The 16054-nt window shown below is 42.7% G+C and overlaps 1 protein-coding gene across 9 annotated transcripts in view; it reads right to left on the bottom strand.

The window, feature by feature from the left end:
• The window catches only part of SOCS7 (suppressor of cytokine signaling 7), a 28555-nt gene that overhangs the window by 10853 nt on the left and 1648 nt on the right, over positions 1-16054 (bottom strand). For 3 of the 9 annotated variants that reach the window (XR_014080135.1, XR_014080136.1, XM_081582325.1), the window contains exons 2-6: positions 9158-9222; positions 6483-6587; positions 4887-5017; positions 4248-4416; positions 2052-2180 (exon numbers count right to left, since the gene is read on the bottom strand). Coding sequence is in view for 3 of the 9 variants with exons in the window: in XM_081582325.1 (XP_081438451.1) it covers positions 2052-2180; positions 4248-4416; positions 4887-5017; positions 6483-6587; positions 9158-9222 (599 nt within the window). In the remaining 6 variants the exon portion in view is untranslated. Of the gene's footprint in view, positions 1-2013; positions 2181-4247; positions 4417-4886; positions 5018-5901; positions 6004-6482; positions 6588-9157; positions 9223-16054 lie in introns of all 9 variants that reach the window. The other 6 variants (XR_014080134.1, XM_081582324.1, XR_014080137.1 and 3 more) reach the window with 4 other exon arrangements.

Raw genomic sequence — 16054 nt, forward strand, 5'->3', positions numbered from 1 at the left:
CCTTTAGAGTAAGTGGCTTCACTTTTGACACACCCTTAGTTTCTTCATTGACAAAGTAAAAAAAAAAAATTTTTTTTTTCAAGAGACCAATCTATTAGCTAACTTTGAGGCTGTTGCAAGAAATTAAGAGATATTTAAATAAAGACCCTGACAATATACCTGCCACATGGTAGGTAGGCACATAACAAATAGCAGGAATCATTGCAGGTACTAACCTTCAGCAACGTTAAAAATCTTACTTAAAATTTCTGCAGACAGGGCACATTTGTGGAATGAAATGAGCTATACCCGAGGAGTCCAAGATTCCATGAAGTCTCTCAATACTCTACAAGTGATACATGCTCCAGGCTCCAGAATCCTCTGAGAGGATCTCCCTAGTTCACCTACAAACAGAGATGACTACCCACCCTGTCCCTGTCAATCACCACCAGGCTTTATATAGAATTTAACATGGGCTCTTGCCTTCTCTTTCTACCTGTCCCCTTTTTGAAGCTAAGAGCTCTCTGAGGGTAGCATATGTGCTCAGTCGAATACGACTCTTGCGACCCCAAGGGCTGTAGCCCGCCAGGCTCCTCTGTCCATGGGATTTTCCCAGCAAGAATACTAGAGTGGGTCGCCATTTTCTCTTCCAGGGGATCTTCCCAACCCAGGAATCAAACCCGCGTCTCCTGCATTGGCAGGGGGATTCTTTACCACTGAGCCACCTGGGAATCCCTCTTCCAGGGGATCTTCCCAACCCAGGAATCAAACCCGCGTCTCCTGCATTGGCAGGGGGATTCTTTACCACTGAGCCACCTGGGAATCCCTCTCTGAGGTGGAGAAGTGGCTTATTTTTGATACTGAGTTTATTTGATACTGTTTGTTTATTAAATAACCACCCCCCAAAAGCCACAAACTCTAAAAATTGCTAGGCAGAATCAGTTCCTATAAGAAAGGATTCTAACTTTTTCCATTTAACCAAGTCAACTGCATGAGACCCAACTGTGTTGACAGCACTGAGGCAAGTAGTTAATGAAGTGAGAATTAATACAGTTCACACCCTGTCATGCCTTATTTAAATCACCAAGATTATAAAACACATTCCTGTAACCTGGCTCAATCCTGTTACTGATGTTCCGCCGGAGGCTTCCCTGTAACTTCTTTTTAGAGCGATTTCTTGACACCTGGTTTAAGAATCTTAATTTGATTCAATAGGAAAGCATGATGTTCTCATTTTAAGTTCTGTTTCTAACTTGTAAATTCGTCATTTTACTTTTTTCCAACATTATAAAAGCAGATTCCTTCAAACCATCCCTTCGCCCCAGCCTTCAACAGAGATGATATAGACACCCCCTACTTAGCAGGCAGGGTAGGTACTGCCAGTGCTCCCATACGGAGACTAGTCTCTGAATTCAATACTGGCAGGGATACAGGACACAACAAAGTATCTACTCCCTGACAGAAACTTTAGTACAAATGCGCAGAATCCAGAACAGACTGCTATTCAATTCAGCCTCCTTGACACTCCCATTTCTAGTGAAGACTCCTTCACTTTCCCAGTTTCCCATGAAAATGCCCCCAGTGCTCTGTTTCACATGTAAATGTGAGATGCCCGGATCAGGGACAAGGAAGGACCTCTGAAAGTTAAATGTAAACACATGACACCCAGACATCGGAGGCAGGATCAGTTTTCTCATTCATGTGATCAGAGAAGCAAAGATTCCTTCTCAATATGTGTGTTAGTCAGCCGTGTCCAACTCTTTGCGACCCCATGGACTATAGCCCACCAGGCTCCTGGGGGATTGGGATATTACTCACTAGGCTTGAGGAAGAGTGGAGGCTACAAGCGCCAGGAAAAAAAGCTTTAAATGTTTCTGGTTTGGGGGCTTTTTGGGTGAGTGGGTTCAGGAGTGGAGGTAGAGATCCTGCACTGGATCATACTCAAGTAAGTTAAATAATTAATATAAAGCTTTGAATAACTGTGGGGGAAGAGGGAAGGGAGGGGTGGGGAGTGAATATTATGCTTGATCATACCCAAGTAAGTTAAATAATTAATGTAACGATAGCCTTACCTGGAACCCTGGATCTCAAGAAATAGAGAAACTTCCCATTCTTGGAGTGCATGATGGCCCTCTTAATGAACTCCACCACTGATTGACAGCGATCCTCAAACTTGGGATGACACCACAGGCTGAAGGTTCCTGCCATGGAAAGTTAAGGAGAGGTAAAAATGCAAAACTTACTTTAGGAAGACTTGAGAAGCTGGCTCGAACATTTTAATGATTTTCCCTCCTGGAAAGGTAGCTTGTGGTCAAGCTGAGTCAGAGGTCCCTGTTCCTGCTTGTTCTACAACTAATGGAAAGAAAGATGTTGCTTTTAATAAGATATAAATTAGGTCTTACAATGTTTCTGTTAAACGATAATAAATTCGAGTCAGAAAAAAGATATAAAAAGATTTTGTTGAGTATGAACATTAATCTTTAAACCACAGACCATAAAGAAAAGGCGGCTATGCTAAAGTGAGTTTAAATGACATTCCCTCAAAAAGATTTAAATCTTCAAGTATGCATAGAATAGGAAAGACAGGAACAGCGGTTTTGTGGGTCTCACTCACTCATGTACGCGTTAAGCACAAAAATCAAGTTCTAAGTCTTTTCCTTCTGTAACTTCTAAAATCCCACGCCCCAATAACATGTTACAAAGATCCCACCACAAACTTTAGAATCCCAAAGACAAAAAGCAATCTGAACTCCCCTAACTTAAAAAAAAAAAACAAAAAACTTCAACAACTAAAACACTAAATCCAAGAGTCACAAAAGGGATACTAATCACTCAAGAGAACTGTAGATTTGAGAACCTTGGCTACTTCTTTCAGGATCACTTAAAAGATGAAGACAAATGTTCCATTGCAACCTGGCAACTGAAAGGCCCAGGGTTTCTATTAAAAATTCCATTTATTCAAGGAAGAAAAGTTCCTTTGAACAAAAAGTAATTGGAGAACCATTTGAAAATACTCTCAGATAGGCATCTCGCCTATCAGGAACCCAGAGGTCAAGCATTTATTCATCATTTTCATGGCCTAGTCATTTATAATTTTAATAGGTTTATAAAAGCACTTCACTCTAAAATGCTATGTTTTTGTTTTATTTATTTGACTTTTGCTTTTAGAAACAGCAAGAAAACAAGTAGCAGTCTACCCCACAGTTCTTTAACTAATTCTCTCAAGTCTTTGGACTGAAGTTCCTTTCTCTTCATGCATCTTGAAAGCAGAGGTGGGGGCAGAGGAAACCATGGTTAAGCTATGCTGACCTTAACAGCTACTTCTTGCCTAACAAGAGAAGCAAACCAAATTAATTCAGCAGAATGCAGCTGAGAGCAGGAAAGATACAGCGGTGCCTGAGAAGAGCATGAAAGAGCCCCTTACGTGTATCTCATACAGTTCATTTAAGGTTGATCACATGTGGGAAGAGCAGGAGGAATCGGAGGGGCAAGTCCATAAAACTCCCCAGAGTTCTCCACATTTTTAAAATTTGTAGCATATTGCAGGTATTTTGACAAAGTATGTATTAGCCAGCCCCACCACCAATGACCATTACAAGTTTGTGGCCCAAATCAAATAGCAAATGTCCTGAAGCAAAGTCCATCCAGACAGCAGTATTGAACAAGTCAGCTTCTTGACATAACTGGAATATTACGCACAACCTGACCACAGAGGAAGATAGACAGTATGTTGATTCCACAAATTCTCATAGAGTTTTGATGACTATTTCCTGCAAGACTACAAAGCTAACCAGAAAAAGACATAATTATCATCGATATGACTGCCAGGCAAAGAAATTCAGAACAGAACAGTCACAGGATCAACAAATTCTCCTCTTTATATATGTGACTAATATCTCTAGATGGTAAGTTTAATCATGAACCAAAGCTTGGGAGAATTTGTTTCATGGTCCTAGGTTATTTCTTCCTGTACCAAGAGAGTTTTACTGGCTTTATTCTGTTCTTCAATAGTCTTCTTCAGACTCTATTTAGGAGACAAGATGCTGAGAAAACTTTTAAACGGAACATTTATGCTCCTCCCTATCCCCACCAATATTTCTCGTGATTGAAATCAGTGCCCATATATTAATATTCAATTGAGTCCATGAGATTTTCCTACCTATTCACAGTTCCATTTCTATGAATCCTTCCAATGAGAAAGTCAGAAAGCAAAGGTAGAAACAGCCAAAGAGGAAAGAAGGCTTCCTTCAAATGCCAGCACCTCTCACCTCTGTAGTGCTCCATTCTGGTGTGGTGAGTGATACCCTGTGATCGGAAACTGAGGCTCAGGATATAACGAGGATCGGAGCTGTCTCGTACCAGGAAAGAACCATCAGGCTTGCCTTTCAGCTTCATCTCTGCATCTTCCCAATTCATCGGCCCCCAATACCAACCACACTATCAAAGAAGTGGCAAGGAGTTAGAACACAGAAATGTCAGTTTTCAGCACAATTACTCTGACCACAAGAACCCCCCATTTCCAAAACACTGCAGTAGGTAAAAGCTGCTAGGAGTGCCTCAACCATTAGCAATGAATATCGGATTCATCACACTTTTAGGCCTCCAAAGTAACAGAAAAATAATTTACAGTTCCATTACCAAAGCTCTATAAAGAAGAGACGAGGGACCCTGGTCAGCTTAGACTATGTAAATATTTCTCCATAACCTTTCTCATCAGGCTCAGATGTTTTTTTCAAATTCAATTTTACAACATCTCATAGAACTAATGATAGCAACATATTGTTTTGTCACTGTAAATACAGAAGCAAGGAAACTACTCTTCCTCTAAAAAGAATAAAAGGAGCGCTTGGCTTAGAATTAGGAGAATGTGAGAGGAGGCAAGCTGTCAGTCCTCAGGTACCACCTACTTTCTCCAGCTCTCGAAGGCTAGCCGCGAAGCTGCTCGAGTCAGGCCGGTAAAGGGGACACTGGAGGTGCTGCGGGGGCTGGCTGTGCAGAGATTCAGCTGCTCGGATGGGAGCAATCCGGGGAAATGCATCTGTAGGGCAAGAGAGCGGTGGTCACTTGTTGACCCTTATCGTTCCCAACCTCAAGTAGACCCTCCCTCCCCCCAAAACAGAGATGCTAACTGAAGACGGGCAAGGCATTAGAAGCTAAGCTGGAAAGGGTGGAAGCCAAAGCAGTAGGGAAGAGCTGGATGGACTGGGACAAAAAGCTGTGTGGGCTCGTGTAAGCTGTGAAGGATGGGTGGGGATGTTTAACCCCAGGAAAGGGGGAGGCAGCAGCTCACTAACCTGACTAAGGTGACTACTTCAGGGCCTTCACCAGCCTAGAGCGATTCCAACTTCTCCCACCTCGAGGTGAAGTGCCAGTAAGGCAGCTTTGGAAATAGTGACTCGCTTAACTTGCCCAGGAAGAGCAACGATTTTGCCAGACAAGTAGAAAAGAATGCTGATTTCATTCATTTCATTCCTTGGGCACTGGGGGCTGGCCAAACAGGTATGGGCTACTGAATGCTTGGTACTTATTTACAAGGCTGCAGTAAATGCTAAAAGCTTAGAAAAACCACAGAACTTTGAAAACCAGCAACATATTAAACCTCCTCACTCTACTGAAATTAAGGCAGTTTCCCAAGTGATATTGACTCAAAGATTGCAAACAAGTTTCAGTAGCAAAGAGACAAAAAAAATCCAACAGTCTTTTATCTCTACCAAAAATCAGATTTGCCTCCATAAAGAAAAAACAGGCTAAAATAACTAGCGCTTGGCCTCATTTCCAAGGAGTTCTGGTCCAGCCAAGGGGATGTGATTTAAGCTTTCTCCTAAGTTCTTTTATTTCCATAAATAGATCTCTCCCATCCTTCAAAAGTGTTTCACTTTGTACTCCCCACTCTTGCAAGTCTTGCCTCTAAGCTAAGCTAACCTGGGGCATGGGGTGGAGGAGGCGGAGGTAGGGGAAAAGACTGCAGGGAAGACCCCATCGGAGCCACAAGGACAGATGTAGGCAGCGTCCCACTGATATCATCTAGAAGAGAGAACAAAAGCAAAAGGTTCAGAAATATGGGCACAGAGTGAGCACAGGGAAGGCAGAGGAGAGGGAAATGGATCATCAGGCTGCCCTCTGGGGCAAAATGGCCTGAGCTTCACCCTGTCTTTTTTGCACAGAGGGCCACAATCATCTTAATCTGGTTTCCTTTGCTTGAAAGTAGGAAAGTAAGGATATCCCTAAAGCTGCCCACTGGCAGTAGATTCAGAACAAGATAAATACTCTTTATAAATAAATAAAGGTTGAAACAATATATGGACTGTAGATGTCACAGCATGCAGGTAAGAGACCCATTTAACCATTTCGGAGCTGAGAGGGGTGCTGAGAATGGGACAAGAAATATAATAACTGGGTCATCATCAGAAACCCAGGAGTCTGTTTGGTTCTTGGCAAAGAACAACTGGTCGACAGAGCTCAACCTCCCACAGGGCAAGAAGGAAGAGGGGAGGAAACTATACCTAGGAGGCTGAGGCTTCTTCTTGGAGGAGGAGGGGGAGTTGGAGGTTGTGGAGAGGTCAGGCCCCGCTGAGAGATGTCCACGTCCACAAGTGACACTGTTTCACCTGAGGGATTCATGGAGCAAGCATGTTACAGTAGCACCTTGCCCAAAGCCAAGGCCAGGAAGCAAAAGGAAGCAGAGAGCAAGCAAGGGACGCCAGAGGTCCATGGCTCTCAGAAAGTTCAAAATCTAATGCTCCCACGGCTGGAATCCCCCTAGTCCAGACACCTGAGAAGTCAATTTTAAATTCCATCGTTCCTTTACTCTGTTACAGATCAAGAATCTTTAAGACAAAATCATGGGATTGACTGTGAAAAAGCCAACTAATGCTGGCTCTGCCACTGAGGATATAACCTTGAACAAGAAGTCTTCTTTATTCAAATGGAACCCACACCATTTATTTTTACAGATTTGTATATCAATTTTTGCCTCGGGGAGCAAGGCAAGCAACTTTTTACAAGCCCAAATAGACATGGACAGCAAGCATCATTAAAATATAAAAACCGTTAAGCTGAATGCAGATAAAGGTCCCAATGTTAGCCCCAACTTCTTCCTAAATGGCTTTCCACATCGAGATTTTCCAGAATAGTTACTCCTAAGAGGCCCAACCATTTCAGATATCAATTAATTCCTAACAGCTGAGGCTACAAAGGCTGAAAAGTGCATTTACAACTCTAATAATTAATTACTTCCACAGTCAGGCAAAAGTCAGGTAAGCTTAGAGGAAGCTTCTCAGTAGGAATACGGCGAGGTAGCGGGGTTGGGGGAGGTACACATGGTTTCTCTTACTTTCCAGCACATTATGCAGTTCTGTTCTCTATCATATTCACTCCTTCTTGCCACCCATCACAGCTACCCTCTCTCCACACGAATCACCAGAGAATGAAGGCTATTTTATCAACCTTCTGTTGAAGGTCACAAAGAGTCAGTTTGTTTTGGTAGATCTTATCCACAAGTCAGAATTTGGGATTTCTCTATTTTGGCCCTTAGGGTGTTATTTCTAACACCTTTTTCTTATGTAGGAAGCTGAATTAGCCCCTAGCTAGAATCTTAATGTTTCCCAGTTAAGAAAATGAGGTAACAAATATCTCTAAAAGGGCAGGAACTGGGCATTCAGTATCTAATACAGTTTGTGGTGTTTTTTTTTTTTTCAACAAAGGTTTTGAACACTAAGATAAGCAGAAAAGCTCTTCCAAAAGTCATCAGTGGAAGTTCTAGGAATTCACCACACAGCTTAATTACTGAGGGCCTAGCTGCCCAGGGCTTCCCTTGTGGCTCAGCTGGTAAAGAATCTGCCTGCAATGTGGGAGACCTGGGTTCCATCCCTGGGTTGGGAAGATCCCCTGGAGAAAGGAAAGGTTACCCACTCCAGTATTCTGGCCTGAAGAATTCCATGGACAGTCCATGAGGTCTCAAAGACTCAGACACCAATGAGTGACTTTCACTTTCATTTTAGCTGCCCAGAGCAATGCAATGAGCCCAGGTTTCCGGAAGGGTCAGAGAGGTCTAGCTTGCAGGTAGTACAGCACTTGAAGGAAGTAATTCAAGAGCTAAGGTTCTTTGAAATAAGAACGTGGGACCTGAAACTACAAATGTGGGTTTCATTACTTTAAAAGGGAAACAACTACTAACTAGAAAGACATTCTGCTACAGGATAAGATCCTTTAATTCCTTGCTTAGGCTAAGAACAGAGGACCTCCTTCTTCACTGGTGCCTATTACTGGCACCAAACTCACCTGTTCTGACAGTTCACAGCAGTCTACTCAGTAATGGGGGTTCCACTAGCCTGTTGAACATTTTCCCGAAAATGTCCAGTCTTAGATCATAATTCTTGTAATCATCTTTTTCGAGGGACACAATATCCACAAGAGTTTGAAACTAGGATTAGGTTTAAAGGATTCTCGGCCACACCCAGCGAGGAGCGCTCAGTTTTTGAAACTTGAGGCTGTGTGCTCCAGATGTCCTTTTCCACAGCTCATTCAAGCAGAAACTCCACACCTGACTCACAGAACAAAAGGCTTCCCTCTCAGAAAAAGCTCCCCTTCAAAGGAGAAGGTGAAAGGATATCTGACCACTTTCTTACTTTAGCAACTGTGTTCTCTGCTGCAAGAGGAGAGACTTAAATTAGATCCAATAAGAACTCTTAACAGCTGCAAGAACTGTTAGCTCCCAAAACGGGTAAGACAAGAGTTCATGTCATTCCCCTTTGCCCAAAGTCTTTAAAAATAGACCAGATCATCGTGGATCATGTTTATTAGATAATCCATGAACTCCCTTTGGAAGCAGGCACAGGAACTGTATGACTTCCAGAGTCCTTTATGTGCTATGAGCCTATAAATTTGTATTTCCTACTTTTAATTTATATGTGATGACCCTGAACTAAAGCCTGCATAACTGCCAGGGCCACCTAATTACCAGCAAGCAGTCTCTACCTCAAACTATAAAGCATCCAAAGTTAAGAACACATTCCATACCATAAAAATAGCGTCACCCCAAACCCAGCAGGCACGGAATGAAAAAAATAACTGCAGACATGCCTGCAGCTCCCTCTGCGATGCATCTGCAAGTGTTTCCTGACACGTCTCAGAACAGTCCTGCTTTTAGATGTTAGAGAAGAAGAAACAGATCACCTACCTGTGAACAGCGGGCTAAAGGAGACTGGAGAAAAGGCACTTTGAGTTCTTGTCAACCTGGGTTTCCTGAGGGGTGAGAAAGCACACAGAGAATGAGGTGAAGAATGAACACACACGCATTTAAATCACTGCAGCACTCAATTCCAGATGCACTGAAAAATAAAGCAAACCCAAGTCATTGTCAACCACACTTTCGCAATAAAGACTAAAATTTAAAGAGGGAAAAACAAAATAATTAAGGCGATTCCTTAAATAGATTTGGCTACAGAATTCACCAGCCTACAAAGCAATAAGAAATCTCTTTGGAGCTTTCCACACCCATCACCTTAAGAGAGTAAAACATCTTGAGTGGTAATTAGTAAGTCCATTTCTAGAGGAAGGAATTCAGATGCAGAGTTGATTCTCACAGGAAAGCCAAGAGAAAGGCTCCTGACCTGAACAGGTGCCACTTCAGAGCACCAGCTGTCCCTCTGGGCCTGCTCTTAGGAGCAGGAGGTCCCAAAGTGAACCAGGCAAGATTTTTGGATTTGAGAATAGCACTACAGGATATACATGCAATCTTCAACCAGTAAGGCCTCTGATTTCAGCAAAATGCCCCCAAGCCATGGGTCAAAGCCAACAGCCAATAAGGGAGCCTCTTCAAGTTAAGATGCTCTGCCTGGCACCCAAAGAAGGTGGCCTCTTCTTTTTTGAGCTGCCAGTAATAGACTCCCCACCACCCCATGCCTGTTCTTGATGCTGCTCCCAAACCAGCTGGAAAACCCAGATCTCTGAAGACACACCAAAGGTAACTTCACATTGCACCAATTTCAACTGGCTTTGGGTGAGAAATGAAATGAAGGAATCCAAAAGACTGATAAAAGTCTTTCTGGCTAGAAATGTGCCAATCACCTCAGGATGATTAAACTGACTACAAGGGAAAGAAGTGGAGGTGATGAAAATATGCTCTATCTTGATTGTGGAAGAGGTTATGATTTTGACATCTGTCAAAATTAACAGAACTAGGCAATGAAAAAAAGGTGAATTTTAGGTAGTATATAAATTGTATCTCAATAAATCAGACTTAAAAAAAAAATCCACTGCCAAATTAAATGCTGGACTCCACACCTTAGAGCTGGCTCACTTTCCAAAATTACTCTCACCCAAAGGTTTAAATAAAACTTCAACTGCACCAAGAGATGGGGAAAAGCAAAGAAAATCCAAAATGAAATCCTACTTTGAATTATTTGATTTTGGAAGATCTTTATGCATTTATGTTTTAACACAGATGTCTGTGCTTCTCAGAACTCACTTCAAACAGAATTTCAAAACCATACTGTGAAGACCTTACTCAGAAATAGCTGAGATGCTGGATTCCCTTTCCTGACCCATCTCACACTCCCTTTGCAACCGCCTCCATGCTGAGACTTGAGAAGTCTAATGAAGGTGCCCACAGTGAATGCCCCGCCCACAGCACACACAGGAGAGGTAGCTGCATCAGAAAAAGACATGAGCACACACTGTCCCTCTATTTATAAAAGTTGCTCGTGGCAGTCTGCAGCTTAGTCCCAACACTCCAGAGGTATGGGACGGAAAATGAATTCCACTGGACATTAAGACTGAAGAGCGTCCAAGCTGATTTTTACTCAGTAACTTGTGGATACAACATTAAACTCAGCAAGCAGAAACCTAAAGCACTGGCCTCTCAGAGGGTTCACACCTCTGCCATTTGGCTGTTTGCCTCTTTTCAAAGGAAGCTGCATTACTCTGCCATCTGCCCGTGCTGAGGACGAAGCTCCTCAGTGCCAAGCACTGAAGAACAGCAGTACCCAATGCACACATCTTGCCGAGGCCTCCTCACTCCAGCTCATCTTCTCCCCGCCCCCGGCATTTTGAAGAAGAAAATCATAGTTTCTAGGATCTAGAAAAAGAAATATATATGACTCTAAACCCAAGCAGAGCCATTTGAGTGTCTCAGAATGGCTTTTTTCTGACAAATAAGGAAGCCTAGAGAGGTAGAAGGTCTAAGAGGCTGAAAGGCCAATAACAAATATGAATGCTTCCTTCTCTCTTTGGGGAGATATAGTCTAACTAAAAATCCAAAGCAGTTTCTGTCTCAAGGATCCCGAGAGCATTCTAATGGCAGTCATTCATGAAAAGACCAATCTAGACAACTATAAAAAACAAAGCAAAGGAATGATTAACATAAAATTGAGGATGGTGGTTACACTGGGGAGGGGGAAGATGTAATCAGGAAGCCACACTCAGGGGTCTTCAAAGATACTGATAACATTTTATTTGTTAAGCTTAGTGATGGTTACCTAAATATACATTTCATTATTATTATAGTATATACATTTTATAAATTTCTTTTTGTATATCTGAAACATTTAAAATGATAACCATTCTAAGCTAGATATGCTGTTTTTTGGAAAGCAACAAGAATGATATGGCTCCAGGTAAAATTTTTAACTAACCCTTCTATATGACATTCCCATATTATTCTTCTCATCCCCAAATCACCCTGACAAGCATTAGGGTACAAAGTTAAGCCACTGTAACCCTGCCAGTAGACCACTTGCATCTTAGCAGCAGAAAGACCTGAGGGGTGATGTCAGGTAGGACATGGTTGGCTATGCCCCAGGTGGCAAGCAGAAGACCTTAGGTCTTCTCTGTGGCTAACAGTCCTTTGTGTCAGCTATGCACTGCTTGTGCTGCGGGTAACAAAGACATAGGATGTCTCTGTCCATTTCCACTCTGCAAATTACTGATTAAATGGCAACAGATCTGTGGGATAAAAGGAGTTAAAAACATTAGACTGGACAGGCTGACAACACATTGATATAACTACTAGCCACTTTTCAAATTCCTTGAAACCTAAAATACCAACAATGACATAGTAATGCTCTTTCTCTCTTGTCCATAAATTCCCTCTACAGTGTCCTAAGACTTACACATGTCCTTTGCTAACTTTTAAAGTAGGATCCAAATATCAGGTTTTGCAGCCACAATTTACCTCTGCCCCTGTTAAAGCATACTGTGCCAAGTCAGCCAGCCTGTGCCATTTCTAACACATCACAAGCCAGTGTCTGTTCATGTGCTACAGGCACAAAAACCATGTGCTCGTTTTTAGTTCCAATACACAGACATCTGTGTAACAGGTCAGATCCAAAACCCCACCATAAACCAACTAAAGAACCTATGGAGGGAACTTCCAGGGAAAAGCCCAGAGGGGTAGGGTAGCCCAAGGTCTAAAACCTTAGAAATTATGTCAGTGGGCAAAATGTAAAGGAGTAAAAGACACAAGACTCAAATGGACAGATATTTCTAAAGCCAGGTTGCTCATTCCAAAACAGAGCTGCCAACTACAACCACTTCATGGAAAAATAGCTGAAAAGATCAACAGAATATGGACCCAAAACTTAAACATAAAGGCAGACCCTCTTCACCACACCATAAAATCATTTTTCTCTCAGTATGTCATGCTCTTTCTCAAAAAGACTCTCTTAGACCTGAAGACCCAAGAAAACAGAGAAAAGGGTTTCTCATGTCTGCCAGGTCTATCCATGACAGCAGGGCCCCAAACTGATGCCAAGGCAGCCTCTCTTTCCAAAATTGTATCTTTTTTCCCAAACAAATAGATAGGAAACCACTACAAAACTGTTCTCCATTTTTCCACCTCACAACTATGAAGACTGCCAGCAATAGCCTCAACCGTTAAGTAGGGAAAAAAAAAAAAAAACCTTGAGAAATGAACAAGGTACCCATTTCCAACCAAATATGTATTGTGGAATGATTAAAAAAAAGTCGGGTTGAATGCTATTTCTCACCAAATACAAAGGAAGACAATCAGCTAAACATATGTGAACCAGACAAGGGAACTTCACTGGTTTTCCTGAAATAGCAATCCTATATAACACCGAAGCCCACAGGCATCAAGCCCAGCTCTCTAAATTTCAACATATGTGTGTTACACAGCCTAGCCCAGTTCTCCAGAACAGAAACCTGATTAGCTGGTGAGCCCATGTATTCCTTCACTTCAAGAGTTCTCTAAGCTAACTCATACTAGACCTCAGGACCTAAGACTCCGTGTATCCAGGAAGGTCAACTTAGCAGACTCCAAAGCATCTGAAAGGAACTGAAGTTTTGCTTAATGTTAAAATATGAGGGACTTCCCTGGTAGTCCAGTGGCTAAGACTGCAGGTGGCCTAGGTTCAATCTCTGGTCAAGGAACTAGATCTTGTGTCCCGCCACTAAAGATCGCAGCCAAATAAATAAATAATTTGTTTTTAAATACGGAAACTGTTCAGTCTTGTAAAATGATCATAGGGGGACTTCCCTTGTGGTTCAGTGGCTAAGACTCTGTGCTTCCACCGCAGGGGGTGCAGGTTAGTTCCTCTGGTCAAGGAACTAAGATCCTACATGCCAAGCGGCAGTGCCAAAAAAAAATAAATAAAATTTAAAATAATTGTAGGAGGACTTCCCTGGTGGTCCAATGGCTGGGAGGCGGCCTGCCAGTGCAGGGGACACAGGTTCAATCCCTGCTCTAAGAAGATCCCATATACCCTGAGGTGACTACTGACTCAGTGCGCCAGAGTCCACAAGCCACAAATACTGAAGCCTAGAGGCTGTGCTCCGAACAAGAGAGGCCACAACAATGAGAAGCCTGTGCACTGCCACGAAGAGTGGCCGGCCCCCACTCACTGCAACTAGAGAAGGCCTGTGCACAGCAATGGAGACCCAGCACAGCCAAAAATAAAATAAACAAATTAAAATACTTTCTCGTGATAGCTGTGGGAAAGGTAAATGCTGAGAAGAGCAAAGAGAATCATGCCCAGAGGTTACTAAAAAGCCCCAAATTATACAGCAAAGACTGCAGAGACTCATAATTAACTCCAACCAATAATAAGAAGGCAGGCATATACCTTCTGGCAAAAGGCTGACATTTCTCATGGCTTCCAGGTCCTACCAATCGAAACAAGAGAACAAGCTAAAAATCCAAACTTATCCTTCCTCCCAACAGGGCAGACTTACTAAGGAGGTGTAGATCCATAGAAATCACAACTACCCTGGCCAGACTTATCAAGTTTCTCACAGCTGCAAGACTGCCAGCAAGACTGGCACATAGTAAGCTATGGAAAAGCTAAGGAGAAAATCTAACAGTACCAAATCCTAAGCATTTTTTTAAAACTTCACCAGTTCTATTTTACTACCTCTCCTCCAAAAGCAAAAAAATATTCCATCTGAATTTCTCTTGTCTTCACTCTATTCCTGTAAGGTCAGGAACAGAACAGGAATCACTCCCATTTTACAGATTAAAAAAGGAGGGAAGCGTGAAGAAAACAAAACTGGCCTGCATCTCACAGGTGATGTTAGAGTCTTACATGGAATCCAGATGTTCACATTCTCTGTACAACATGCTGCGTCCTAACAGCAGTCAACCAAACATTCATACACGAATACCTACCTCTTCTCCAATTCATCAGAAAAAGTTCTTGGACCAAAAAATGTAATTCTCCAGTGCCCTGAACTAAGCTTCTTTGCAGAGCTGCAGACCAATTTGCTCTGCAGGAGAAATCAGTATTGTGCTTAGCGTGAGGGTTGGTGACAGAGCAGCCAATGACCATTAAATTCTGCTTCCAAAGGCAAAAAACCGTATAATGTTATATGCCTTTTCCTCTTCCGAATCTATTAGACGTTGCAGCTAATTTCACGCCACACCTCATATTTGGTGTCTCTGGAATCTTAGACCAAGTCTTGGTCAATATGGAACAAAGGCAGGACAAACCACAAGAAAATTAGCAATCTATCCTAAGTCTTTACCCACAGCTTCAATCCTGCCCTGCCCCCAGCAAATGAAAATTTCATCTACACCGCTAAGTGGAGCGTCGAATGCAGAGCCTACCAGGAAAAAGCTGCTTCAGCAGCCACACGCTTTTTCAGAACTGAACTCCCAGCGTGAGTTCATTGGGAGGCAAATGGGGAAACATACATTTACCTGAAGGGACAATACGCGTCAACTTACTGGTTTCTTCAGGGAGTTTAGGTTTTGTCTGATTCCAAGATGAGACCCTAGCAAGCTGTTCAGAAAAGGCAACAAATCAAACTGACCAGGAATTCCCTGGAGGTCCAGTGCTTAGGACTCCACATTTCCACTGCAGGGGACACAGGTTCCATCCCTGAGTCAAGGAACTAAGATTCCCCAGGCCACGCGGCCAACAAGAACAACAAAAAAATGACCCCATACTTTCCTTTTGGAGTAAAAGTTCCTTTGAAAGGAGAAATCCATGGATGAGTGATTTTCAGTCCAGATCATATAAGGGAGCTTTTTTTAATTCAAATTTGGGGGCCCTCTGATCTTTTCCCAAAGCTCCCCACGTAATTCTGGTGCACAGTAAAATTCTTAATTTGTCTACCTGTTTTTCAGCCTTGGGTTGTGGCTGCTGGTGTATCTCATGAATCCATCACACGAGCTGCACCAATTCCAAACGTTCTAAGAACCCATTCAGCTGTGCAAACCACAATGGCAGTTACCACAAGGGAAAATCTAACACTGGATGTCAGAGAGCTGTCTGCACTTCGGAAATGCAGGAAAAAACTCTACGTCTGTTTGGAATTTTCATCAACTGGGGTAGAATTCATGTACCAATACAGGTGGCCCAGTGGTATAGAATCCGCCTACCAACGCAGGAGACCAAGAGGTGCAGTTTTGACCCCTGGGTGGGGAAGATCCCCTGGAGTAGGAAATGGCAACCCATGCCAGTATTCTTGCCTGGAGAATTCCATGAACAGAGGAGCCTGGTGGGTTGCAAAGAGTCAGACATGACTGAGTATGCATGCACACCATACTTAGAAGTCTCATACAAGTTTGAGAACAAGGCTATTTTCTATTCTCACAGTGGTGAGCACACAGGCTTCA

The sequence above is a fragment of the Giraffa tippelskirchi genome, chromosome 3 (genome assembly GCF_054371585.1).
Source record: "Giraffa tippelskirchi isolate mGirTip1 chromosome 3, T2T-mGirTip1v1.2.pri, whole genome shotgun sequence".
Taxonomy (NCBI): Eukaryota; Metazoa; Chordata; class Mammalia; order Artiodactyla; family Giraffidae; genus Giraffa; species Giraffa tippelskirchi.